At 41.9% G+C, this 27,557-nt stretch overlaps 1 protein-coding gene across 2 annotated transcripts in view; it reads left to right on the top strand.

The window, feature by feature from the left end:
* Positions 1-27,557, top strand: part of ppfia2 (PTPRF interacting protein alpha 2) — a 219,948-nt gene that overhangs the window by 2,343 nt on the left and 190,048 nt on the right. For both annotated transcript variants that reach the window (XR_012600093.1, XM_074697910.1), the window contains exon 2: positions 12,258-12,513. Coding sequence is in view for 1 of the 2 variants with exons in the window: in XM_074697910.1 (XP_074554011.1) it covers positions 12,265-12,513 (249 nt within the window). In the remaining variant the exon portion in view is untranslated. The remainder of the gene's footprint in view (positions 1-12,257; positions 12,514-27,557) is intronic.

Below are 27,557 nucleotides of genomic sequence, written 5' to 3'. Positions count from 1 at the left end.
GTCTATGAGGCAGTGGGCTGGCCTGGACGCTAGGCTTCCGCTTAATGATTGGATGATCTGTCTGAGGCCGAATCCCTTTTTGATTGACAGTGAAATGAGCCAGTCAGCGATCTTGAAGTATAACCCTCCACCAGAGCATCTTCTGAGTTGTTCTGGACTGATCTAGGGCCTTATCGAACCTTTCTTAAAAATGACGAGCGTTGAGAGAACACTGGTAAAATCCCTGGGAAAAACGTCTGGTTGGTACGACAGGGTCACAGATCATTTTCTAGAAAAGGAACGGAGGGTATAAATTATGTTTTAATAAATAAACAAATTTATGATGTAGGCCGGAAAAATTGAGCTTCCCCTCCTTGACTGACCAGCAGCCACCAGTGACATCATCATATTAGCAATGCTGACATTTTTAAGTCATTAATCCACATTTTACTGACCTGAGCTTGAGTACGTCTTAATGCAACCTTACTTCTTTAATCAACTAGCTTTATTCTCCGTATTTCTACTTGGATTTGACTGGCAATGGGGAAGATGTCTGTCCTAAAGTAATGAAAAGAGTCTGCACAGTTTGACCTACAGACTGCGAAAGGTTTTGCAGAATTGCTAAATTTGATGCACAATGCTTGTGTTTCCATGTAGAGGCTGTTTCCTCTTTGCAAAACATTATTTTGCATCCTAAATCACATTTTGCATCCTTCTTCTCCTCTGGTTTTCTAAAGTGTTGCCAGAATTTGCACATTGAACCATCTTCACAACCAGCCAACCACCAGAGTTTTTATTTCAAAGCGTTATTGGATGGTTATTTGTGCAGCAGGGACTTGATTAAAACAACTTAAAATGTAAAGTTATGCTACAGGATCCATGAAACTGAATGGAAAAATGGAACTGGTCCCAATTCCAGCCTCCTAACATGTCTGGTTGTCAGGATAGAGACCTGCTACCTATCAGGTGTCTGCTACCTGTGGCTGAAGCTCTATGAGCACCAACTATACACTGAAGGACATCTTCCAAAGGCAGAGGCCCAAACATTACAAAAGAAGGTAAAATCCAGTGTTTGGTGGCAGGCGGCACAGTTCAAATCAGCTCCAACCTGAGCTTTATCGCCTCTTTGTTCACCTCAATCCGTGCTCTTATTCAATCTCTATCGATTGATGGTTTGTATGACCTTGCTGCAGGGGATTGTGGGCGACGTTGGAGGCTGCACGCTGTCCTTTCATGCTTTCATGCAGACTTACTCTCACTCAAACACGTACACACCATGCATCCTCCTCCCTCGCACAGATGCTCACACACAGGTGGAGGTAAAGCCACTCAGACAGATGGACACACACACACTCAGTCATATACACACACATTTGATGCACAGCCTCCCTAATGGTGTAACTCTACACCTCACCATCCTCCTCATCCTGACTCTGCTTCATTCAGGTTTTTACTGCTCGGTGTGAGCGTTCACGTGAGGAGGTTACTCACAGCAAAACACGGAAACGTAACCCTTATTTAGTGATGTAAATACTTCCTGGAGAAACGTTTCTCCATGATTCTTACTTTGTCTTTCAGGTTTGGTGCAAACACAGTAGCAGATCTTCCTGAGTCTTTCACTGGATGTTACTTCCCTCTTATAAAAACAGCACTCATAAGATCATTTGATCGGACTCAGGCCTTGAAGCAAAGATACTAAAAACGACACTGAATGCAGTTTAAATGGAAAGATGAGTCAGAGTCAGAGCAAATGAAGACATTTTGTTTTTCAAAAAAAAAAGAGTGAAAACATTCATTGTGAGTTGAAAGGTTAAAAACCACTGTCTTTAGCCTAGCTCTTCTTGTATGGCTTACTTAAACTGTATTTATTGTTCTATTGCTTAATTTAGCTTGGTTGTTGCTATATTAAGCCTAGCTTTTACTGTCTATGACCCTGCTGTAATTGGCTAGCTATTGCTTTTATGTTTAGCACAACAACCGTATTCATTTAGCTTCTGTGCTAAACCTTTTTTCCTGTCGTTAGCCAAGCAATAGATTTATTAAGCCTAGCTACTATTGAATTTAGCCCTCGTCATCGCTGCATTTAGTTTTTCTGTTGTTGTATTTAGTTTCGCCTCCCCAAGTTTGGCTTGCCACTTCTATATTTAGCATAGCCGTTGCTTCATTTAGCCTTACCACTAAAATACTCAGCTAGCTTATGTGCAAACTCAGTGTCTGCCATCTCAGCATTTTGTGTACTTATCCCTAGTTATCTATGCGTTTGCATTAGCTTTTACTGAAGTTAGCCAAGCTTATACAATATTCAGACAGCTTTCTGTACTTAGCCTATCCATTGGTGTGCTAAATTTAGCTTAGCTTTCGCTGTAATACACTAACTTTTTGCTGTATTTGACCTAGCTACTGCTGTCTTTCATCCAGTCACTATTGCATTCAGCTAGTTTATATGCTAACAGATTTTTCTCTCTTTAGCTCAGCTTTGTTGAATGTAGCTTAGCTACTAATGCTACATCTGAACAGATACTGCTGTGTTTATTTAAACTACTGATCTACTTAGCTGAAATGTTGCTGTGTTTAGATTAAGCACTACCATATTTAGCCAGTTTTGGCTGTACTTAGCATGTGTTTATTAAATTTGAAGGTGTATTAAATTAAGCGCCCCCTCTATTGTGTTAGCTAGCCACCACTGATGTAATTAGCCAAGATTTAGTTCTTATGTCACTGTACAATTGCTATAATTAGCCCAGTAACTATACCACATTCAGCTAGCTTCTGTGCTCATCCTAGCTTTTGCTGACTGAAGCCCAACTCTTGCTGTATCAATGCTAAGTTACTGCATTATCTGACCAAATTCTGCACTATTTACCTAGCTACTGCCATATTAAGGCAGATTCTGGTGTAAGTTAGCTTCTATTATTAGCCTTAAGCCCAACTTTCATTCAGCTCTGCCTCAAACAAGTCATTTGACACAGTTTCCATGGTGTCTCTGTTTGTTTGTTTGTTTGTTTGTTTGTGTCATATCTGGCTTTGTGAGGACATGCTGAAGTTTTATAATAAGAGTCTTTCTCCAAAGTTAGCTTAAAACCTCAGCCAGCCGTTAGCATCGCTCATTATGAAAGTGTAGCCTGGATCAGCTCCGCTCTGACAGACTGAACCGTTGTTTTTTCCTGGCCGTCTGTCTCCTGGTTCGTCAGAAGTCTCTTTGGAGCGAGGAGCCATATGAATGGATTTGTCAGCACTCTGCAGTCTGTCTTCCTCCATTCACAAAAACTGCTGTGTCATTCTTTCCAACCTGTCAGGCTGGATGTATATGGATGCCAAAGAGGCAAAGAGCGGCATGCAACAGTTTTCCCATTAGCCTTTGTGCTCAGCGGCATGCCAAGAAATCAAACACAGACGTTATTTAAAAGTGGAGTTTCCCAGTAGTCAGCTCCTCTGGCATCCACACAGCAGCGTGTGTAATCAGCCTATTACCTCTGCATTATCATCAAAACAAGCCGTCTGACACTTCAGCTTGTGTTGTGAGAAAACCGAGCTGTAATGGACCTAATAGGGTGTTACGAATGTTAGAGAGGCTGACCTCAGATTTTATAAAAGATTGGCTCCCTGATGGGACTCCTTTCTGTTTCTCTCTTCTCTAAATGACCATCTCCTCGCCTAATGAGTTATACAATTCCACGCTCGAGGATAAGAAGCTCTAAACAGACTATTAAATAATACCCGTTTTATTTTTAGTGTCTCTAAAGTCAGCTCAACAAGCATCGAGTTGTACCGCTTATCTCCAAAGCGGCAGCGCTCCGTGTTCAGTCCTCTGCTCGCTCTGCTCGCTCCGTGCGTCTTTTGATGTCTCCCAGGTGGTGAATGGTGAATTTCCCTCGCATTGCCATACATCGCTCAGGAACATGCTGCTGGTTTTGTGTGCTGCGTCTTATCTGCTCGCACAATTGTTCCCATTAATGAGATTAACTGAAGACGTTGAGGAAATTAGCCGCAGTTTGCTGATTCCTTCTTGGGGAAAATGGAGTTTTACATCAGAGAGGGGAAATATACATCAGGCTGGTATAGACCGTTCACTGCCTGCTCGTTTTTCTAACTCTGTCATTCCTCTCGTCTCTAGCTGAGGATGCTGCTCAGACTGGAGTCGTATAAAATCACAAACTGTCCTGAAGTCTGTGGGAGTTGATGGCACGCTACATTTGAAGAGGAATATATTTTCTGAATGATCAGGCTTTTTGAAATTCTTTCCTCCTACAGAAAAACCAAAGAAAGAGAGCGACTGGTTGGTTGGCTAAAAAGTGTCTGAACTGTTGCTGTGGACACTTGTTGGACATTAGATTTGGTTTGGATGCATCGGTGGTTTTAATAGTTCTGAAAAAACTTTATGCACCTTTATGCACCATAACATGTCAAGACCACAGACTGTAAAAAAAAAAAAAGAATGGACGTAGTCTTGCTCGGCTCGAAGTGAGTTTGCCACAAAAGCTGCTCCCCCTGGTGGCTAGTTGCAGTATGGGTCAAAAATCCATCTTCCCAGTCATTCCACATGGGCTGTGGTCAAACTTTAAAAATTAAAACACCTCGTAGAAATGTTTCTCATGGCTGATTGTTGTAGTGCTCTGAAGAAATCATTCAGGTCTTCTTTTACCTCAAAAGTTTTTTTTTCATTTTAATTAGTTATAAAAGGTTAAAAACAAGGATTTACATCACGTTCTACGATGACTAACAGCTGACGTTCTTGTGTATTTTTTCGGGGAATGTAAAATATGTTGGGAGTTAGAGTCAAGAAGTGATTATACTTTTGAAAGAAAAAAAAAAAAAATTTGTCACCTGGCTCCTCTCAGATTTTCCCAGAATCCCTCACTGAATCTTCCTGCACAACGGCTGCTAATGGCGGTGCCTGTGATGGGGGTATTTTGGCTTCAAAACCGTACGATGGTAAAGGCGGAGCCACGCTGTCAACTCTTTATACAGTATTTGGTCAAGATCTAAATCATATTCCAAGCTGGTGTCAAAAATAAGAGGACTGAATTTGTTGTGGTATGCAAAAAAGGGCAGCTAGTGTATCAAACAAGGCAATTTACTTGATGAGATGGGTTAAAGAGGGGGGTGTTGCGCTTTTTTAACTTTGGTATCATGGTATTTTTACATGATTTACAGCTCAAAAAAGATCTATTTTCTCTCCTTGATGTTTTGGAAAACTCTCATTTCAGCCTCTGTTTGAATTTTTAGCTACTGTCTCTTTAAGGCTCCCTGCCCCTCAAACCCCCTTCACTCTGATTGGTCAGGATTCTACAGGAGGGCTGTCAGTAGGGTTGGGAGGAAAATGTTGTATTGTAGTATTGGTATTTTTTGTTTAATGATTTAAATTGGGATTTTTTGTTAAAAAATTTATATATTTTTTTCAAATTTTAATCATTAATTTAAGTTTTTGTTTATAGGCTGGGTTGGAAAAAAGTTGAGATGTCAGATCTCCTGAATGAATCCTAAAAATTGACTCACATGTGATGTCCTTTTTTTGGGAGTAATGGCTCCAAAAAAGTCTGTAGACATCATCATCATCCAACTTTTTCACTTGGCCTGGTTTGAAAAAAGTGAACTGAAAATCGCAAAACCAGGAATATTGAAGAATTGCAATTTAAATTGAATTGGAAAAAAATCATATCATCCCAGCCTCACCTGTCCGGATGCGGAGGTATGGGTAGAGACCTTGGTGTTTGAGGTCCCTGGTGCCATTTCTTCAGGGATTTATACAACATATGAATTTGTAGATGTTTGAAAATCTGCTCACGTTAAGTCTAGACAGTAAGGAAGTGTTGGGTAAATTATGTATGTGAGATGGAGTAATTGGAAGTCTACGATAAGACATAAACCCTGGTTTCCTGTATAACAGTCAGTGTTCCTATGCATTGCCACGTCTCTGCTGGATGAATAATGAAGATCATGATGTTTTCATGGCGTTGCATAGACTGAGAGTCTCAGAAAAATCTTTAAAATAAGCTGTTGGTCAAGGTTGAGCTGTGATTTCATCATTTTCTATCTCACGTCATACATTCCGTCTAAATTTCTGCTCAATGTGAGTTTTGTCCTTCACTTCCTGCCGCTGGCCTGGAGTCTGGAGCCAGATATCCCTGATCGCTTGTACCCGGCAGCTCTGTGTCTGGATTTGTAGCCCTGATTGGGAGGAAACCCTCGCTCTTCCCCGTGTGAATAATTCATTGATTGGCATATGGCGTGAAGAGAGAAGCCCAATCATCCAGCCTGTCTGCCTGTGTCGAAATCTTATTGCATCTACGGCCCACAATGTGCTCAATTGAGCGTGTGTTGCTGTTCCTCCCTCCTGTGATTCCTGCATAATATCAGACTCACATTTCACATCTTTAACCAGCCGCGCTGCGTTCGCTTGTTTCAACAGCGACATCCCTTTTCCATCCTCACTCATACAATCGTACAAACTCTATATTTGACATGCATTTATGCTAAGCTACAGTCTGACACGCCGCTGGATTCTGTGGGCAGATTTCCTGCTGTGCATTATCATAATGTGGCGTGATGTTGCGTTGCAGAGATCGACGCTGTGTCTCTTCTTTTTCAGGCTGGATGAACATTTGTGGGCCGATAACTGCAGGGGTCAGACCGGCTGCTCTGCTCTGGTATTTTTCTCTGCTATGAGCGCGATCCAGCCGACATCTGCGGCCCAGCTGGCAAACAGCTCCTACACAACTCACTGTGGATGATTTGTATTTATGAAGCAAAGATTACACTAATTCTCACCTGTAATCCTGGCTTCCTGCACTGAACAGAAACTTTGTGCTTCAGCGTGCACGTAAGCAACATAAGTGCATCAAAAAGCAAAGAAAATGCACATCCCTTTCTTTCTTCCTCTGAATCCTAACTTCAACCAAAGCGACAGGCCTGATGCCTTCCTAAATCACTCATTAAGCGGATAAATGTTCCACTCAGTGACATGGTTTGCTTTCACTTTGCAGGACGCCTGCATAAGAGAGCAGACAAAAGCACTCTGCCTCCGTATCTATTGATTTCTCATAGACAGTACGAATGATTGAAGGGGCCGTCACGGCGAGATCACAGCGCATGGTGCAGAGACGGGGCAGACGGGAGTTGTGTGTGCCACGAAGAAGAGAAAATATCCTCAATACGTTCTGAATTTAACGCCTATTTGAGGAGAAATAAGAGCGGCTTTGAGGAGCTGAAGTGTATCGGTGTCTTTAGAGGATTTTTGTTGGTGCAGGGTGGAAAGGAAAAACTTGTGACCGATGCAGGATATCACAAGGAAAGGTCAGATTCTGGAGTAAAATCCTGGATGTGGAAAGAAAAGCTGACATATATGATCTCAGATGGATGAGACCAAGGGACTAAAGGTGGTCTTAGATCAGAGGTGTCAAGTAAATAAGTAAAAAAACTTTGTTACCTTACTGAAGTAAAAATTTGGGGTATCTATACTTAAGTAATTATTTTTTAGCTGACTTTTTACTTCTACTTCTTATATTTTCAGGCAAATATCTGTACTTCCTGTTTCATTACAGGTTGTCATCGTTAAAAAAAAGCCATACAACAAAAAAAGTAAAAACGTATCCTAAAATTGCTCAAATTGTGCCATCCGGAAAGAGTGAATTTAATTGTGAATAGCCACGCGAGAGAACGCATGCGCCTTTTATGCTTCTTAACACCCCGTGTGGCGTTCATTGGTGTCAATTTCCTAACTATAGGGGGCGGTGTATCACAAACGTATGTCTACCAGAGCACTAAACAAGAGTAGAAGAAGTTTGCCTTTGTTTACAACACATTTACATACCTCTCCTGGAGATTTTTCCAGGTTCTTTTAACCGTTTCCTCTTCTCTGACGAGAGTTTCCGCAAATTGAATGAATTATTTACCAATCCGTTACCATGGTGATCTCTGTGTGAAGAGCCATACAAGTGCCTGTATTTCTGCACTTTGACCACTAGGAGATTCTGTTCCTTCCATAGACTGTAAAAAAAAAATGGACGTCATCTAGCTTGGCTCCCAGTGAGGTCGCCAAAAAATCTGCTCCCCCTGGTGGCTGGCTGCAGTATAGGGCAAAAATCCATCTCCCCAGTCATTCTAGATGGACTGTGGTCAAACCAAGCAGCAACCTCCGGTCTAAAACTATAAGACAGTGCTGAAGTGCTAAAATCTGCTGTTTCTCGAGTGTCCACTTGAGGATGGCTCTGGAAAGTACCGGAAGTCACATACACACCAAGCCTAAAAAAGCTGTTTTCAAAGCAGAAATCAAACAAATCTTTTTACAGCCTGGTTCAAAAAACATCTCTTGACTGAGTCGCTAATTTTACTATCGGCACATGCTGTATGGGGGGTACGTTTTTTTCCCTAACTCCGCCGTTCAGAGGATATTAAGCTGGAGCTCGCCCAATCAGAGGCACAGCTCAGGGTCTCGTAACCGACAGGCGCCATATAGCTGTACGTGAAGCACTTGCCTCTACCAATATGGCCGCTATAGCCGATGTGCTTCATTTACTGTTTCAAAAACAGACGGTCTATGGGTCAAACTTTAAAAAAAATTGTAGAAATGTAAAAACGAGGCTTTGTGCCATGTATAATGGTGATTGACAGCTGCTGTTCTTGTGTATTTTTTTCTGGGATTGTAAAATATGTCAGGAGGTAGAGTCAAGAAGTGATTAGAGTCTCAAAAGGAAAAAAATATATTATTATTTTTGTGAAAAGGGCCACGCAAAGGGGCGTAGATGTGAAGCAAGGCACAGACACATCAAGTATAAATCAGCTTTGAGCTTTTGATCTAAATGTCATTTTTCCCCCTTTAAGTTACTTTTACTTTTATTCTTTAAGTAGTTTTGAAACCAGTATTTTTACACTTCTACTTGAGTAAAAAGCTTGAGTTGATACTTCAGCTTATATAGAAGTCTTTTTAAACCCCAGTATCTTTACTTCTACTTGATGTGAATGTGAATACTTTGACACCTCTGTCTGATATAATAAATTTTGGGGTACAGTGAAAACAAATTCAAGGAGCAAGAAAATAACTGTTTCCACCCAGCGTCAATATTTTCTTCCTTGAGTTAGATCAGAAATGTCTGATTCTCTATTCATATGGATTTTCATGCACGGCCCTCTTCCTGCTCACAGCCTCACATTGAGCCACAGTCAGAGGATAAATCTCTACCTTCTACTTAAAATGCACCGCTGGTGTCCCGCTCTGCTCTCTCTGGCCGCCCTGTAAGCGAGGGCTGGCACGTGCAGAGCGACACACAGCTTCGGTCTCTCTGGTCCAAACGGCAGCGAATGGTGGCTGAATGGTGGACTGGTGAGAGTCTGGACGGCTGCCTGGAGAAAATATGGGAGAGCCGGCGTCCCTGCCAGAACATGCTGAGACACAGACCTCTCATTTAACCCGCCCAGAGGGGACAAAGTCTGGGGACAGAGTCTGGACCATGGGATATAGAAATCTCACCGGGTAAATCTGGCAAGAGCTGACTGACTGAGAAATTACAATTTAGCGTCAAGAATAAATAAACTGATGATTATCTGTCACTACCAGGGGCATTATTAGGCTTCACTGACTGACGTGATTTCATATTTTATCAAAACTGAGACAGAAAAGTGTCAAAATGTTTGTCTCTTCTTTCTGACACCAGCTTGTTGTGTCACTCGTGTTGAAAATTTGAGTATTTTTTGGTCTTTTGTGTTTTCTGTCAAAATTTACTTTTGTGACATTAAATAAAATCTGTCTTTAGGAAATGAAACACAAAGAGATGAGATTATTTAATTGATATTATCATGCTGTGCTCAAAGTTTGACACATTGAACAAAACGTCTGTTTACAGCCCTGTGGAAAAAGTTGTTTCCTTATTTCTCACGTTTGGATTGCATGAAACCAAATGTGGAAATATTTTAAATCTGCCTCTGTGTGAAACCTGCTCCACAAACCCCCTTTTCTCTGATTGGCTAGTCCTCTGGAGGCCTGTCAAGGGGTGGGGCTATGAGTACATTGCAAAAAAACAGAAATCTTATAAAGTGTTTTTGTCCTATTTTTAGTACAAAATGTCTTTTTGGACTTAATATGAGCCACATTCACCTGTTTACTTAAAACTAGAAAAAATGTCTTAATACAAGTAACTTTTCTCTAGTCTCAAAGGCAGATTTTTTTTTACTTGTTAAATTGAAACCTCATTCTTGTCTTTAAATAACTTAAAACAAAACATTTTTCTGGACTAGTAAGTTTAATGTGGCCTAATTGAGTATAACAAGACAAAATTTCCTTAAAATAAGACAAAAACACTTGATAAGTTTTCAGTATTTTGCAGTGTAGATCTTACTGTTTGAGGCCTGGAGATCCAATGGAAAAAACTCAGCTGTTATTCAGTGTTTTAGTCTTATTATCAGTAGAAAATGTCTTTCTGGACTTAATACGAGCCACATTCACCTCACCAGTCTGGAAAAATGTCTTGTTTCAAGTTTTAGGTTATAGGTTATGGGTTGTTTCGAGTCACATACAAAATGAGGTCTGGATCAGGCGTAGACCGATTATCAGGGCCGATATTTGCCATTTGAAGCATATCGGCATCTGTCTTTTTTTTAATCTGACGGCCGATAAGAAACAAATTTAAAACTGCGTTGTTGCAGCTCTGATGCAGCCGCTCCGCTGTCTGCAGTTACTACTCAGTCCCCAGCACTGTCCCACCCACAGTATCATTTGATTGGTTACAAGCAGAGCCATGGCTTGGGAAACAGCCAATCAGAAATGCAGTTATTACAGTTAGTGCAGTTACATTAAAACTTTGGAAACTTTATTTACTGTTGAAAACTTTAGCTATTTATTTTTTCAGTTTTGATTTAACTTTATAAAACATGCTGCTGAGCCTGGGAGCTGTTTATTAAAACCATGCTTAAAGGTATTTGAATGAAGTTAAGTGTTGGAGTTTGTATTATTCAAAATCTTGACACCAATATTTTTACTTTCACTGCAAATTAATATCAGCTTCAAATACCGGTTATTGGCTTCCTTGACTACAAAATAACGGTATATTTCAGTTTCTATATCGGTATCGGCCTGGAAAAATCCACATCGGTCTTTCTCTAGTCCGAATTCTTGTAACAAGTAAAAAAAAATCTGCCTATGGGACAAGAGAGAAGTTACTTGTATTGAGACATTTATCTGGTTTCAATCAAATTTTCTAGCAATTTTCTCTTGTTCTTTTGGCAGATTTTTTTTACTTGTTACAACCAATGCAGACCTCATTTTGTCTTTAAATAACTTGAAACAAGATTTTTTTCTGGACTAGTCAGGTGAATGTGGCTCATATTAAGTGTAATATGACAATTTTTCCTTAAAATAAGACAAAAACACTTGATAAGATTTTTGCAGTGTCCTAATGTGATGACGTCATAATTTCAGCAAGTTTCATTAAGGTCTTATTAAGATCTGGTGCTGTTTAGCAAACAGTTTAAAGAGTGTTTACACAGATTAAAAGGTTCCTGCAACATGTAGACATGTAGAAGTTTGAAAATCTGCACATGCTCAGTACGAATACGCAGCATTGTTACTTTAGATCCACGAAAAACCTGAATACCCCCTCTTTAAACACAGACTGTAACTTCTTGTGTCAGAGTGTTCTGAGTTTCACCCTCTGCCTTTAATTAAACTTGACTATAAATCCTTCTCATAGCTTTTGTTGCCCAATCAGACGACTTTGACGTGATGATAGAAACCAGGTTTCAGACCACAAACGGTGGTCTTTGGGTTGCGATAAACCCTCCTGAGGGTTCCTGAGGTCCCTCAGGGCAGCGTGATTCTGCCATAGCATAGATATGCTGGATTATGTAACTGCCCATTAAGCTGCACAAGCGTGAAATCTGGGGCAGAACGCCCAGCCTCCCAAGACGTCTCTGCAGCTCTGAACGCTGCGGTGACACCGAGCTGAGCTCCAACTGTGTCAGGCCGGCCGAAGAGACGCTCATCGCTAGAAACAGAGACGCAGAGGATGTTCACACACAGACGGAGAGTCACATCGACTTCTTTCATCAGTCAGGAACTCTGTGAGGAGTTTTGAAAGACAGAAACTCAAATCCAGTTATGGTAAATATAGAGATTAAGTTCCCTCAGAATAGACTTTTAGAGGAGTTTCCTCATCCCTGCGCGTTGACTCACAGGCACACAAACACAAACCGCCCACTCGCAGAGAAATATCGCACGTGGGAGGAAGTCAAGTCTTTCAGAAACCTGTTCTGACCTCTAATAGAGTCTCTCCTGACCTCTCTTTTAGAGCCAAGATGATGTGCGAGGTGATGCCCACCATCAGCGAGGACACGGCGCTGAGTCAGCGCGGCTCTCAGAGCAGCGCCTCGGACCCGGACTCCCACTTTGAGCAGCTGATGGTCAACATGTTGGACGAGAGGGACCGGCTTCTGGACACACTGAGGGAGACCCAGGAGAGCCTCGGGCTGGCCCAGCAGCACCTTCAGGATGTGATCTACGACCGGGACTCTCTGCAGCGGCAGCTCAGCTCCGCCCTGCCACAGGTAAGACGCCTACACCTGGCTTTTTATTCCCTGCTTTTGAAGAGGGGTGGTATGTGTTGTGTTTCTTTAGTAGTTTACTGCTTGGATGTTTTAAAAAGAGACTGCTGGAGAAACAGCAGCAAGCGAGGCTACAGTTTTTTAAAACTGATTCAGCTTCCTCACTGGCTTCCAGCGGCAGCTCCAATCAAATTCAAAGCTCTTCTTCTGTCTTACAAAACACTGACAAGAACGGCTCCTTCCTACCTGGGGTCCCTCATCCAGGTCTACACTCCTTCTCGCCCTCTACGCTCTGCTTGGGAAAGACCCCTGGTGCTCCCAGCCCAGCGTGGCTCCAAATCGCTAGCCAGACTCTTCTCCTCTTTGTTCCCAAATGATGAATAAATTACTGAACTCTATACAATCCACAGAGATGCTTTCTACTTTAAGAGATGTCTGAAGACTCATCTGTTCAGGGAACACTTAGGCCCTTAATCTTACCCTTCTCCTCCTTGTCCTCAGGGGTAGAATGAGTCAGAAGGTCTCAGACCCAGCTCTGAGTGAATTTTCAGCACTAATCACTTCATATTGAAAGTTGAAGAATATTGTTGCAGCAATTAATTGTGGTTAGTTGGCTAGATTATTCTACATTATTGATAAAAAAAGTTCTTGCACTTTATGGCAGTACCTGCAGTTGAATAACTTGTAGCACTTTAGTCGCACTAACTAGGTTTTCTTTCTGTCAAAATTCTTGCTTGTGTGGACTCACTACAAACTGCACCGTCTGTGAACTGCAGCTTGAATTTGATCCCCAAAGGTCCAGAAGTTTTGTTGGTACCAAGTCTCACTTCTGACAGGAAGTTGTCTTTTTAGTTTTTTGGCATTAGTTCGAAGTTTGCACACCTGCACCTCCAGATGCATCTCTCTAGTTAGCTCAGAAGTTTCCTCTTCTTGTTCCTCGTCCATGGAGTCGCCCTTTCCTCTGTAAACTCTGGCTAATAACGGTGTTAGCAGCAAACAGGATGTCATCTGCGCTATACGCATCACTTATAGCTTAGTTTGTTTATTTTTTTAGTTTCTTTTTAGGTTTGCAGACCTCATCAGGAAGAGATATCTGCATCTGCAAGTAGCCGAAAGCAAACAGGCTTTCTAAAAGCAAAGCTAAGTGCTAACAGTTTGGATCAGAGTCTCAAAATGATCTGAGTGACATGGCATACTTGTTTTTGCTAAAAGCTGTAGCCTACCGCCTTCTTTTTTTTAAATCAGATTTTTTTGAATGGCTCAATCAATTTATGCTAATGCAATTATTAATGACATGTTACTCACACAAACCTTAAAAAACTCTGAAATGTCCCTTGAAGAGGTTAAACTTCTGTAAATTTCTCTATGATGGCTCTTTGATATTGTTTTTTCTAAAAAAAAAGAAGCTGAAAATGAACCAAAACGGCTGATTATCTGTATCATAAAGTCTATGTTGTTGAGTTTTTTTTGTCACTTTTGAGTGATTTTTTTGTGTTAATGTACGTCAGCTTTCTCGTATCCTCACAGTTTGCTGCTTCCATCCCTCGTTGCTTTGAGTGTGTTTATAATATCTGGAAAAGATTTTACTGGATGGGATTGTTTTAAATTTGGGTAAATGATTTTAATCTTTAGTCTATCAGCTAATAACCCTGAAATGAATGTGGCTTTAAAACAGCGTTTCATTAGTGTGGAAGATTTTCCTTCTGAGTACAAATGAAATATCTAGGTCCAAGTTAAATCATGCACAAGATTTAAAGAGAGATTTAAGAGTAAATTTTAGGAATATTTGCATCTCTTTAAACTTGTAGGAAGTGGTGTCCAATTATTTCTCCGTTTGGTCTCTGTTTGCTTGATGACGGCTAATTAGAGCCTTTCTGAAGCCGTTGTTGGTGTTATTTAGTGTAAGACAAGTCTCTTAATATTCAACAGATTTAAAATGAGCAGAGCGTTTAACCCTGTTTGTCGAGCTGAGCTTCCAGCTTCCAGAGGTGTTTTCTTTCAGTTTGCTTCGTTCGTTTTTGTTCCAGTACGTGGAAATCAAAGAATAGTCTTGCACAGTAATTCCTGCAGTAATCAGAGATTAACACTTTCTAAAAGTGTGTCAGAAATTCAAGTAACATGCTCGCCCCGCTCTGTCTCCAAACTCTCTGGAGGTTTTGTGGTGAGGAGGAGGACTTTGTTCAGCCCCCAGCTCTTGGTAATCTGAAGGTTTCAGAGACAGAAGCAGCAGTGTCTGTTAGCTTACATTATGGCTGAAAAGGAGTTAAATAAGAGTGCCAGTTTTCAATTATTGAAGCCAGAAACTTCTTCACTCCTCCTCACTCTTCAGCCGAAAGATAATTGAAATTACCCCCTGACTCTGCGCGGTTCTGAGGTTAGCAGGAGTATCTAGAGATACAGTAAATCTGCTCCAGCAGAGAGAAAACGCTCTCTGAGTTTTCATCTCAGATTCGTGTCAGGCTGCAGGTTTGAACTCTGAGCTTATGTGGTCTCCGGCTCGTAGCCTCCAGGCTTTTATCCTCCTCAGAGGTGGACATGATACACAGCCGGGAGAACAAGACAAGACGAGGAAAACCTGAGCTCTACACAATCTACACAAACTACGAATTATAGAAAACGCACACGGCGAGAGAAAGAGCAGAAAAACACCAACCATACCGATATTTTGTGATGAAACTTGACTTCTTCTATTTATTTATTTACTTTTAGCCCCTACTTGTACAAAAAACATCAATATTTCCAATATGCTTCACTTAAATGGGACTTTAACTTCAGGGGAGTTCATTTTCTTTTCACTTTTTTTCTGTTAGCTTCTATTTTTAACCATTAGCTTTGTAGCGTTTGTTGAATTTGTGTGTGTTTTTTTATAAAATTTTTATTTAAGGTTTGCTTTAAGCCCCCAACCAAACATCAAAGTGCATTAAACCCCAGAAGCCAGGGGAAAAACACTCTATTAGCGTCTGTTAGCTTTTTTCTTTTAGCTTCTATTAGCCTCTTAGCATGGATTCATTTGAGAGCTGTTGTCTGGTGCAATTTTGTGAAGGTTCACATCCAACCACTAATCAGACACCAACACAGGTTACACAGTTATGGCTAAGACAAACCCACTGTGTTCTTAGCATCTGTTAGCTCCTGTTATCCTCTTCAGTTTTTTGCTTACAGGAGCAGTTGTCTATCACATTATTATGAGTAAACCTTGATGTCTGAGACAAAACCACTTAGCTTGTTTTCACTAGCTACCCTTGATCTGTCTTAACCCTTTTGGCTTGTGTGACTTTGAGAGCAGCTGTCCAAAAATGCTGTTAGTAAGAATTAATTCAAGTCAACATGTTGACAGATTAAACCTTAATGTCAGTGCCAGCCCCCCCCTCAACAGTTTGCTGTTTGTTAGCTTCTTTTAGCTTTGGTAGTTTTCTTTTTGTTAGCTTCTTTATCTTTAGTAGTTTACCTTTGGTTAGCTTCTTCTATCTTTGGTAGTTTACTTTTTGTTAGCTTTTTTTTTTTTAGCTTTGGTAGTTTTCATTTTGTTAGCTTCTTTAAGCTTTGGTAGTTGACGTTTTGTTAGCTTTTTCTTTTAGCTTTGGTAGTTTGCCTTTTGTTAGCTTCTTTTATCTTTGGTAGTTTTCTTTTTCGTTAGCTTATTTTATCTTTAGTAGTTTACCTTTAGTTAGCTTCTTCTATCTTTGGTAGTTTACTTTTTGTTAGCTTTTTTTTTTAACCTTTGGTAGTTTGCCTTTTGATAGCTTCTTTAAGCTTTGGTATTTTTCCTTTTGTTAGCTTCTTTTGGCGTTGGTAGTTTCTTTTGACTTAACTAGTTTACCTTTTCTTAGCTTCTGTTAGCTTTAGTGTTTTACCTTATGTTTGCTTCTTTTAGCATTGATATTTTACCTCTGTTAGCTTCCTTTATCTTTGGTAGTTTACCCTTTGTTTGCTTCTTTTAGTTGACAGTGAACCTTTTGTTAGCTTCCTTGAGCTTTAGTGGTTTACATTTTGTTAGCTTCTTTAATCTTTGGTAGTTACCTACTGTTAACTTTTGTTATGTTTAGCTTTGGTGGTTTGCCTTTGGTTAGCTTCTGTTAGTTTTGGTAGTTTGCCTTTTTAAGCTTATTTTGGCTTTGGTAGTTTACCTTTTGTTAGCCTTTGTTTGCTTTGGTGGTTGACCTTTTGTTAGCTTCTGTTATCTTTGGTAGATTACCTTTTTTTTAGCTTCTTTTTGCTTTAGTAGTTTGCTTTTTGTTAGCTTCCTTTAGCTTCTGTCAGACATTTGAGAGTGTTGCAGTTGAGAGCAGTTGTCTTAATATCTGCTTTGTGGTTTAATCTCAAGCCACCTACCAAACATCAAAACAGATTGGCTTCAGTTAGCTCCTTTTAGCCTCTGATAGCTTTGTCACTGCTAAACATTTCCTAGCAGAGTGACAGAGAAGTTACTGAACTTCAAGTCAGGTGTGAACCCAGGTGGCAGTAACAGAATCTTAAAGGAAAGGCAGCTCCTTGGTGTATTTTTGAGTTTATTCAACCAGGGAAAAAAACATGACAAAAATATCTGAAAGTTGAGATGAGTGACAGAAAATAGTGAAAATTAACGACAGGAAAAATGACCCAAATCCAATTCCAGCTGCAGATGTGAATGTTGATAGTGTTCAAAGGAAAAAGATACTTCTGAGGAAGTTTATTAGTTTTGGTGCATTAAAAAGTTTGAAAGTGTTGTTATTTTTATAAAGTTTTTCTCTGCTCTGCCATTTCCACCTCTACCTTGATGAATGTTTTCCTTCACTCTCTCTTCCCTCCTCATCTTTGAATACCAAATTAAAGTCTGTTTGAACATTCTCACCTCTTCATTTCCAGAGAAAGCACCCAGGGCTGTCAGAGTGAAATAACATTTCCATTATCAGACACTTCCTCTGACGTCCAGCGGCAGCAGAAGCTCTGTGGTGGCGATGTGGTGATGTATTGGTTGTCATTGCGTGATGACAGAGCTAACGTACGGCTGTGGTGCTTCTCTCGGCACACAGCTTAAATTAGATGTCACCGGGGCTGCAGGAGTTTTCCGTGTGACATCTCGGCGAAAAGAGGTTCATTAGTTACCGTTGAGTTATCTAAAGAGGTTTCAGGTCTTTGAAACTCTTACCAACGAACAAACGTTTCAGCAGTAGGAAGAGACTATTTCACCTTTTTGTGACTTTAAATCATCTGACGCTTGTTTTTATCAGGACGTCTTTCACACAGATGTGATTTAGCAGCGATTTTAGGTCACCAGCCGTGTGGAACAGCGCTCAGATGATCTTATAGTGTGATTTTTAAAGAGGGCAGCAGATAGCTCGCAGGTCTTTCTCCACTTGGTGACTGCCGGGGAGGTGGTGGATGAGGAAGAGGAGGAAGAGGAGCAGTAGCAGGAGCACAGAGCTTGTTTTTAAAGACAGAAATGGCCTCATTTAAGCGATAGGCAGGCTGTGAATGTGTCTTTACTGATATCGCTCCTCTGTTCCCGAAGCCCCGAGCGCTGGCAGGATTAGGCGATGGCCCACCACAAACTCCCTTCTTGTTTCTTCTCCCCCTCGCCTCACCCTCTTCCTCACCCTTCTTGTTTCTGCTGTCACTGCCTTTTCTGTTCTGCCACTCTGTGCCTTGTGTCCCCCTCTTCTCCTCTGTTTCTCCCCCCTCCTCTCTCCATCAGAGGTCGCGGCTCCGCTCCCCGTCATGACACTTTCGACTGATCGGAGTGACACTCCCCGTCCCCGTTTGACGCCTGCAGGCAGCATCGCTTCCCCCTTTACATGCACAACCATCCAGCAGTGCCCCTGTCCTTCCCCTCAGATGCCTGCCTTCCTCACCCACTGTCCCTCATCTTCTCTTCTTCTCTGTCTTTGCATTTCATCGGGACATTTTGTTTCAAAGCCGTCTCTGCATGACTGGGCATTGCAGTGCATGCATTAAAATCTTATTTGTGCTCCTCCTATTTTTACATTAAGTATATTTTAAACACTCCACAGCATCACCTCTTAGTAGCTCTGAAGCTTTACAGAGAACAGTGTATAACAGACATGTTCAACAAACTCATAGGTGCTTTTATCGAGCTTTGGAAGGACGGTTTTTAACCTTTCACATGTGGCATTTGCAGTGTTTCTGGCTTCCTGTGTTGATCTACAAACCTGCTTGTGGCGCTAACTTGTCACTCTAAAAGCATGCGTATCCAAATTAAATGCTTGAGATTGAAAAATCAAATGTAATAGAAAACTTTTTGGGAGTGCATGCATCAAAATCTTTGCAGGATGTTGTACATTAGGAGGTTTATTCAACAAGTTGTGAGGCGCTTTTCTGATGCTTTGGAAGTCCAGTTTTTGCATGTTCCTCCCATGTATGTGTTCGCTGCTGTGAGAATGGTTGTGATTAGATTGAAGCCAAATGTGTGACATCTCCCCCTGCTGGTTGGCTGCAGCATAGTGCATAAAACTCACCCTGTCTCCATTGTTGTAGTAAGTTTTCATCCTGCTGATTTAAATCCATGTGTTCAATTTCCTTGAAAGTTAATTTCGAATTTGGTTATGTAATTTAAAAAAGTAGTGATGTGACATAATGATTGACACCTGTGTTGACCAACGAGGCTCCAGAGCACAGAGAGGAAACATAACAAACACAAGAGTCATTCAACTTTCTGCAACCCAAGCGGCAACCTCCAGTCTAAAATATAAATGCAGAAGTGTTAAAAACTGCAGTACCTCGAGTGTCCACTAGAGGCTGACTTCAGAAGCACCAGCAACTGCATAGACACTCATTCAAAAAGCCGATCTGTAAAGCGGAAATAAACTTTCTTTTCCACAAACGACCAGAGTCAGTCTCAGTCTATTCTGAAAATGAACTTTTTTTTAAAGAGGGTGATCTAAAATAGTCTTTAAGATGCTATGAGGAGGATCTGTTTTGATTGCACTCTCTTGCCACCTTGTGGCCCAGCTTCTACGCACACTGTTGTAAATTACTTTTAGTGAGGTGAGTGTTTGTTTTGGAATTTCATGGAGAATGGATCAAAACAAATTTACTTTGTTCAAGACAACTTTACCTGGATAAGATGCGCCGAGGTAAGGGATTTATCAGTACAGTCACGTAGCACTACAGTTTGAAATGTGACATCAAGCAAATGTTGTAGCAGCCAGCTATATGTTAGCCCGTGCTCCGACGTATTAGTAGGCTAATGTGACAGTAAGTAAACACTGTCAGTTTGTAAGTAGTTTAGTAGCTGTTCATATTTAGCACACCTGGCAGCCCAGTGCTCTAAGACGTGTTTGTAATGTGTAACGTTAGTAAACCCTGGTTATGTCCTGCCAGTCATCTACCAATCAGAGCTAACATAACCTCACTCTTCATTTTATTGATAGATTCTCAAGTTTGAACAGACCACTGCAGAATAACTGCTGACTGTTGGTTGGAATGAACATTAGCACAAACAGTTTAGCCCCTGTGTTATAGAGTGATGCAGCCCTAGCTAAAGGCTAATTAGCTGTTAGCTCGAGCGGTATCTCTCTCCTGTTTAGCTTTCCTCTGCTCTTCTGTCCTTTTTCTGTCTCAGTTAGGCTCCTGTGTCCACCATCACTACAAAATTAATCACAGAAATCATTTTCAGCAGAGAAAAACACAGATCTCTGTGCTTAATCTTTTCTCACTTCTAAACTTCGTCAGCCAGCGTGGTGTTGTCATAGAAACCTAGATGTGCTGTAAATCAGTAAAGTCCTGGACGACCCAAACTGGAAACTAAGAAGTAGAGTCATTGATAAATGTCTTAAATGTCTTCCTCAGCAGTTACTATGAATGAATTATAATTCTTCATAAACTCTCTTAGAATAAACATCTTCATAGAGAGTTTCCTTTGGTCCTCTGAGCTTCCTCCCTGCTGCTGATGCAACGCGCGTCTCACTGCACACGATGAGCAATTTGTACTCGCCTCTAACTCTAAGCCTCTGTGGGAAACAAGACGCTGTCGTCTGAAAGCTGGCTGTTTTTTCCGTGTCGTGCATTATTCTGGCTTATTTCCTCTGCTAAAGCGACTCTGGAGTCACCCTGCTCGCTGAAACTCTCCACGCTGTGTTCAATGGACTCAGTTTAGAGGGAGAGACACGCAGAACGCGCGGACAGCCGAGCGCCTGCGGCGGTGCACTCATGACGTGACCCTCCTCCCGTCTCCCATCACCCCACATGTCCTGACACAGGAGGCGAGCTGGCAGACAGGGAGTGTGCTCTGGAGCACTCAGCTGTGCCGTACTGTACTCTGAGGGCCCTGAGGGGCCTTCGGGGGCCTCCTCCCTCCCCCTCCTGTTTGTTTACTGTTGCCAAGCAGGGGTTTATGGAGGCTGCAGATAACGTTCTCAGTGGAGGCCTCGGCTCTCGCTCTTGATGACCCTGATGCTGGGACTGAGCTGCAGGCCTCCACAGGCTCAGATCTGATCCTGAATCTGCTCCGAGCTGTGCTCACGAGACAGAAATAATCCAATTAGCTGAACTGAACTCGCCAAAGGTGAGCAACATCTGGTGAGCGTACAGTACGAGGCATCGTTTCTCTTCATCTCTCCAGCGTTTGAGCAGCTCATGCCTCCATTACTGTTTTCAGAATGCGTGAAGAAATATCCCAGAGTCATGTGACTTTTCAATAAATTATATAAGCACAACCTCACAGTCACTGATCAGGATTAACCTCCGTGTTTAATTCATACAAACTCAGCCACTGTTGCCTTGGAGTAAACTGCTTTTTTTCTGAGCTTTAACACAGATCAGCTACAGGAAGTAACGCCTTTATGTTGTTTAGATAACTTAAAGTTTTTTGAGTTTTTTCTCAACACCAAATTCCAAATACTTGAAGGAGGTTTAAAATCTGAAATTAAATTCAAGCCAGTGTATAAATATCACATTCTGTGTCCGTTGTGTGGCATTGGAAGAAATCAGTAAAGTCTTTCCAACATGCTGACCAAGCAGAGGAGGGTTGATTCAGATATCACTTCAGGAAATGCCAAAGAATTTGAAGAAAACTCAAAACCAAACTCGAAATGATAAAATTGTTGCTGAGTCATTCAAACCTGCTGCTTTCGTTGGATTATTTTTGCCTCACCAAATATCCATATTTTACCTATTTTAAGTGAAAATTTAGTATTTTTCATACTCAAACTCAAACAGATGAAATCTTGTAGAGACAAGAAGGAATCACAATGTAGATTCCTCCAGTCTCAACAAACTCCACTGACTTAAAAACACAATACAATTCTCCCAAATATTGAAGAATGACTTCTTGTTTGGTTTAGATCTTGGCCGAAAGATGGATGGTTCTATCATATTTTTCAGAGAACTTTTATTCTGCAGCTCTTCCACCAAATCTTTAAAGTAGGACTATTCTGCCTTTTTTCCCACCCACGTCCAAAACCCAAAAGTTATTAACTTTTTCACAAGTGCTCAGAATTTTTTGTTAGATTTAAGGATGTTAAACTTTTGAGATGGGCAATTTAGTTTGAAAAAGATTGTTTATTGAAAGCCAAAGTGCAGGCTTTGGGTGTGGCTCAAAGGCCTCGTTTCCACCAAGCGGTTCAGTTTGGTTCATCTCAGCATGGCACGCATTTTATGGCGTTTCTACTGACCAATCCTGTGACAGATCCCCAAATAACTGAGATGAACCATCCCACTTTTTGGGACCCTTTCGTAGGGGTGCCAGAATAAACTGATCCGATCTCGGAAGGTGGAGCTACAACTCTGCAGATTGGTCGAAAGAATCATCACTTCCTGTACAACAGTGGCTGCATTTCTTCTTGTGGCAAACAGTCTTCTCTGAAACAAAACTTGATTGGTCTTTGTATCAAAGAGCTACAATGAAACCACAAAGAAGATGGGTTGCTGGATGTCTTCCATCGTTGCTCCTTGTTTACTGTGTTGTTTTCTTCTGCGTTGGATTTATTAGCTGGGTAAACTGTGTTGCGCTGCTATGGCATCACGGTATTACTTATCCGCATCCAGCATGCACACCACCTACTAGGGCTGGACAATTAATTGCATTTTAATCGTGATTTCAATTTTGCCATCTGACAATCATAAAAACAATATAATCCAAGAAAAACAATTAATATGTCACACAGTGTAGATGTATGCAAGTTCCTGAGCTTCATAGCTCTTCTGTGTTCTATGTGCAGCCACAGCGAGTGTGTGTGACTTATGTGTATCAATAATACTGTGTGTGCCACTTGCTAGTTCTTTAAAGATGTGTTTAAATCAGTACTGAAGTATTTGAATAAATGAATAATTGTGAATTTTAATTGTGATTTCAATATCACTTAAAATAATCGAGATTCTTATTTTTACCATAATCGCCCAGCCCTACCACCTACCATGAGAGGGCACAGTTGGTTGTGGAAACACAAACAAAACCAGGCTTTACAGAGCCAATCTGTACCAAACTGTACTGATCTAAACCAGAGTACTTGGTGGAAACGGGGCTTAAGAAGCCATCTTTAAAATCCAGAGGGGATAGGACAGTAAATAGAGCAGGAAACTGGGAGAAAGAAAGAGGAACACGAGATCGATTGAGGAGCCTCTCCACAGCCAGATCATGTGTTATGCTTAAAGGCCTACGTAGTTTAAAAACAATATCCCCCCTCATTCATTTTTAAAAATACTTTCATCCATACGTTTAGAGCAAATCCACCAATAAGTGCGGCTCAAAGCATGCCACAGTGTTTTTTTGATGTAAAACCCGTGCCATCCAATCAGAATGAGCCCCTGCCATTCAGCAGTGACGTTTTGTTTCCCGGCATCTACACAATACCATAAAACGGGAGTTTTCCAAAATCTTCATTTTGGCCGGAGTTTTCAGAAAACACCGTTTTTAGTGACACACCGTAGTGGTTTCGTGTGGATGGCAAACCTATAAAAATAAATGTCATGAATGGTTTCACCAAGTTTGGTTTCTCTAGCTGAACCAAATGATCTGTTTTTGTTCCGATAAAGATCTTGGTGGATGAGATGGAGCCATTGGCCACACCTGAGCCCAAACACTGCCTGAAGATTGTCAGAATCTGAAGACGTTTGATGTATTGTACTGCATTTATTCCACTTTTCTCCATAAATGATTCTGGTTTGATCAAAATTCATTCAAGAACTAATGAAATATCCCCATCAGGGTGCATGAAGTATCACATTTCAACATCTTCTGCAACAAAATTCTGGGTTTTAGTGTGTATCAGCTCATAAAGATGGTTTACTTTAAACAGAAGAATAAATGATGATATAGACTCCTCCAGTTTCTGATTTTGGGCTCATCCTCTAAATTTTCTGCGTCCATAAATCAAAGACATTGGTTGACATGTCGGCCTCAGCTCCCCAGACGTTGATCTGAACGCTTCCTCAGCGCGGCCAGACAGTAATGAGATCCCAGCCCATTGATCAGTGACGCGTTGATGTTGTAATGAAAGCTAAGACTGCAGTAGATTACTGTACAGAGTGGCTCATTGATCTGCGGTTTCCTCATTCATGAGCCTCATACTGGCTCCAGCGGAAGTCACAACAGAGCAGCGTCTCATTCAAAGGGGGAGACGCTTTGATCAGTTTCATTTCAGGATCAGTAATTAGTCCGGCGGTGGATTTATCTACGGGGTCAGCACTATGTAGATCTGTGGAGTCAATGATCCGCCCCTTTACCCCGCCGTTTATTAATTATCTGTGACACCAACATCCGTCAAAGAGTCAGGCCACAGGCCGCGTCCTCCTATCCTTCTTAAAGCCTAAAGAGTGTTCATGGACTGTACCACTCTGCTGACTCCACGGGGGTGTCCGAGGAGGAGGGAGGATGGCGGTGGGAGGAGGGGAAGGAGACAGCGAAGGGCAGAAGAGGAGGATGACTAAGCGTGTGGAGGAGAGGGGAAGGGAGGTGAATCCTTCTCTTTGCTCTCTGATGTTTTCCTCCTTGGCCGTCAACCCTCCTCCCTGGTTGTCTCTGTTGCTTGAACACGAGGCCCTCGGGGGCTCCAGCAGTCAGCCAGTCAGCTGGTCTCCTCCGCCGGAGCAGCACATGATTTTCCATGATTACTGTTATTGTTTGTGCCCCAGTTCACGCCGCCTGCAGGCTGGATGGAGAGGAGGATACGAGCGAGGGTTTACCCGCTTCTCTTTAAGACGTCGAGTTTGATTTGCTTCAGAAACATCCCCTGAAGTCTGAAATAGTTAACATTTAACGACACTTGAAAAAAAGGTAGTTCATCTTTTAGATAATTCCCCCTCTGATCGACGCAGATTGCATATTTTCCAGTTTTCCTGTCTTGCAGACATTGATTTGCAAACTCTCCTCCCTTCGTTCTTCCCTCCTTTAATCCTCTCCTCACTAACATCAGCAGAGTTTCAGCACTTGGCACACCCTTCGCATCAAGTGTCAGTAATGGCTCTGACGGAGCCGCTTGATCAATACTCTCCAAAGTTTAGCGTGTGATTACAAGGAGACGGATCCAGCTCTCCGCCCCATGAATCACGCCAGCTGCCAGCGCCCCGGGTTGCTGCCCGACCAGCGTCCAGCAGAGGGATGTCTGAGGTGAGGAGAGGAAGAGTGATGAGGCCGGGGTTCTGATCAGACACGGAGAGGTGACGAGGCAGTGCAGAGAGATTTCCTGCAGATGTAATTATCTCTCTAATGAACAGCTCAGTGGGGCACCAGAGCGCCGTAAAGTCAGGGAGTCTGGGAACGGTAGATCAGCCTAACAAGGAGGCAGAAGCTGGAGTCTTCACCAAAGATCAGACGGGGATGGAGAAGTTAGGAGCTGCTGAAAAGATGTGTTTAGGGAGTAAAACCTTGGTTTACTCTGTGTTTGGTTGAATAGTCAGCACTGATTGATTTGTAAAATGGCGATGAAGTCGTGTGGAACAATGCGTAGAAAGTAGGGCTGTCAACTGATTAAAATATTTAATCGCAATTGATCTCAAATTATTCGCACATCTTTTTAAAAATCTTTTCCAGATGTATCTTAAAGGGATCATTTTCAAGTTTTTAAACTAAACAGCCAGTTTTTTTTTTGGCAGCTCAACACAAACTGATAGAGCTCATACATCACACATTGTTCAACAAGAACTTTTGGTTGGAAAATTATAGATAATTCTCTGGACACTTCACATTTAAAAAAATGATCTCGCACAGTGTATCTCTCTGTAGCCGCTGAATGCTTGGCAAGCAAGTGGTATTTGAGGAAATGCTGTACCATATCGTACCGTACCATACCTTACTTTACCATACTGTACCGTAACGTTCCGTACCGTACCATACCCTATTATGCTGTACTGTACCATACTGTACTGTACTGTACTGTACTGTACCGTATCGTGCCGTACCGTACCGTACCGCACCCTAATATGCCGTACCGTACCATACTGGACATTACTGTACCGTACCGTACCGTACCCTAATATGCAGTACCGTACCGTACCATACTGTGCCGTACCGTACCGTACCGTACCGTACCGTACCGTACTGTACCGTGCCGTACTGACTGTACCGTACTGACTGTACCGTACTGACTGTACCGTACCGTGCTAAAGCCAAGCTTGTTAGGCTGGTTTGATCGCAAGTGTGCCGTGCTCAGGCCTGATTCACTTCTCTGCTTTGGCACGACAACTTTTGAACTATAGCAGGGTGTTGGACGGCTGTTTCAGACCAAAACAACGTAACATCATGGCTAAAATATGGATGAGTCTGCAGTGTGTCTACGTTTTGTTACGGCAAACTGATCGAATAGGTTTTATTCAAATCAATATGTCAACTCACACAGGATACGTTCTGTTGCAGTACATCTGCATGGCTGCGCCATCGTGTTTCAGGTAATACGCAGCCACGCAGAGCTGTGACGCGTACATCTGTGATGCATAAATTCAGCACAGGGAAGATCAAGCAGGGCAGGAAGTCGTGACTGAAAACTACCTAAAAACAGCCAGTGACTTTCAAAAGAAATCCGTTTGTATTTGGCTTGACTAGGATGATGAACCGACATAATGAACGGAGCCAGACCAGGAGTCAACAGGTTTGAGGTTTTACAGCCCAACATGAATGAAGAGAGACTTATCAATGGAGTTGGAAGCGCAAGAACTCCTTGGTATGTGACTCCAGCTGTCTGTCAGTCATAAAGCTTGCTGGACTGAAAAAGCAGCCGGTGTGAGTTGACAAACGCACTCAAGACGCAGCACAATGGAGCCGCACTGCAGACATATCCTGTATTTCAGACGTCAGTCAGAAAGTCTCTAAAGTTGTAGCAGTGCTCTCCATGTCTCATTGTGCTGATTCTGGTGAGATTGCGTTTCGTGTAACTGCTGGTCGTACCTTCCAGCGGGAGAATGGCGCTGCAGGGAGCAGTCGTGCCTAAGCACGGCCCAGTCTGGATGGCCAGGGTGCCATCTGGCAGTGCTTCGGAGCTGAATTTCCTGTTCAAGCACCGTCTTTACTTATATCTGCTTGTCAACCACAAAGTTGTGTTAGTGCAGTATCGATTCTTGATTTCCCAACCTACAGAGTCATAAACAGAATGCGTTTGCGCAAGCCAAATAAATCAGTGGCGTTTATAAAAATTTTACTTAAGGTTACCACGTCAGTTTTGACAGCCCTAGTAGAAAGCTCAGGTGTGAGGACTTTAACCTGCAAGGAGGAATGAAGGCTGCTGGAGCTAACTCTGCTAGTGTAAAGGCTGAAATATGCAAGTGTCTTTTTAACACTGCTCATAGGAGCCTTTCCCAAACTGCAGGGGTCAGCGTTTCTTAAATTAGAGTAGAAGAAGATTTTAACAATGTAAAAACTTTTTTTATTTTGCAAATGTCACTGATCTGCCAAGCTTTGCCACGATTTTACTCCAAGAATTGTTCATGCCAGTAGTTTTTGTACTTCGGACACTCGGAGCTCCTGAGTGTTTCAACTTCTACGCTCGACCTAACAAAGGGCAGGCTTTGTGAAGGGCAGTAAAACTGGACAGGGTGTTCGTCACATGCATCTCATAAAAATATCAAATTTGGTCTTTACTGTTTCACGGTTGACAAATGATTTTTAGACAAACTAACAA

The sequence above is a fragment of the Halichoeres trimaculatus genome, unplaced genomic scaffold (genome assembly GCF_033239565.1).
Source record: "Halichoeres trimaculatus isolate MK-OKI-2021-1 unplaced genomic scaffold, fHalTri1.1 fHalTri1_scaffold_21, whole genome shotgun sequence".
NCBI lineage: Eukaryota > Metazoa > Chordata > Actinopteri > Labriformes > Labridae > Halichoeres > Halichoeres trimaculatus.
The sequence above is the reverse complement of the archived record's forward strand: the minus strand, read 5'-3'. Positions and strand labels throughout refer to the sequence as shown.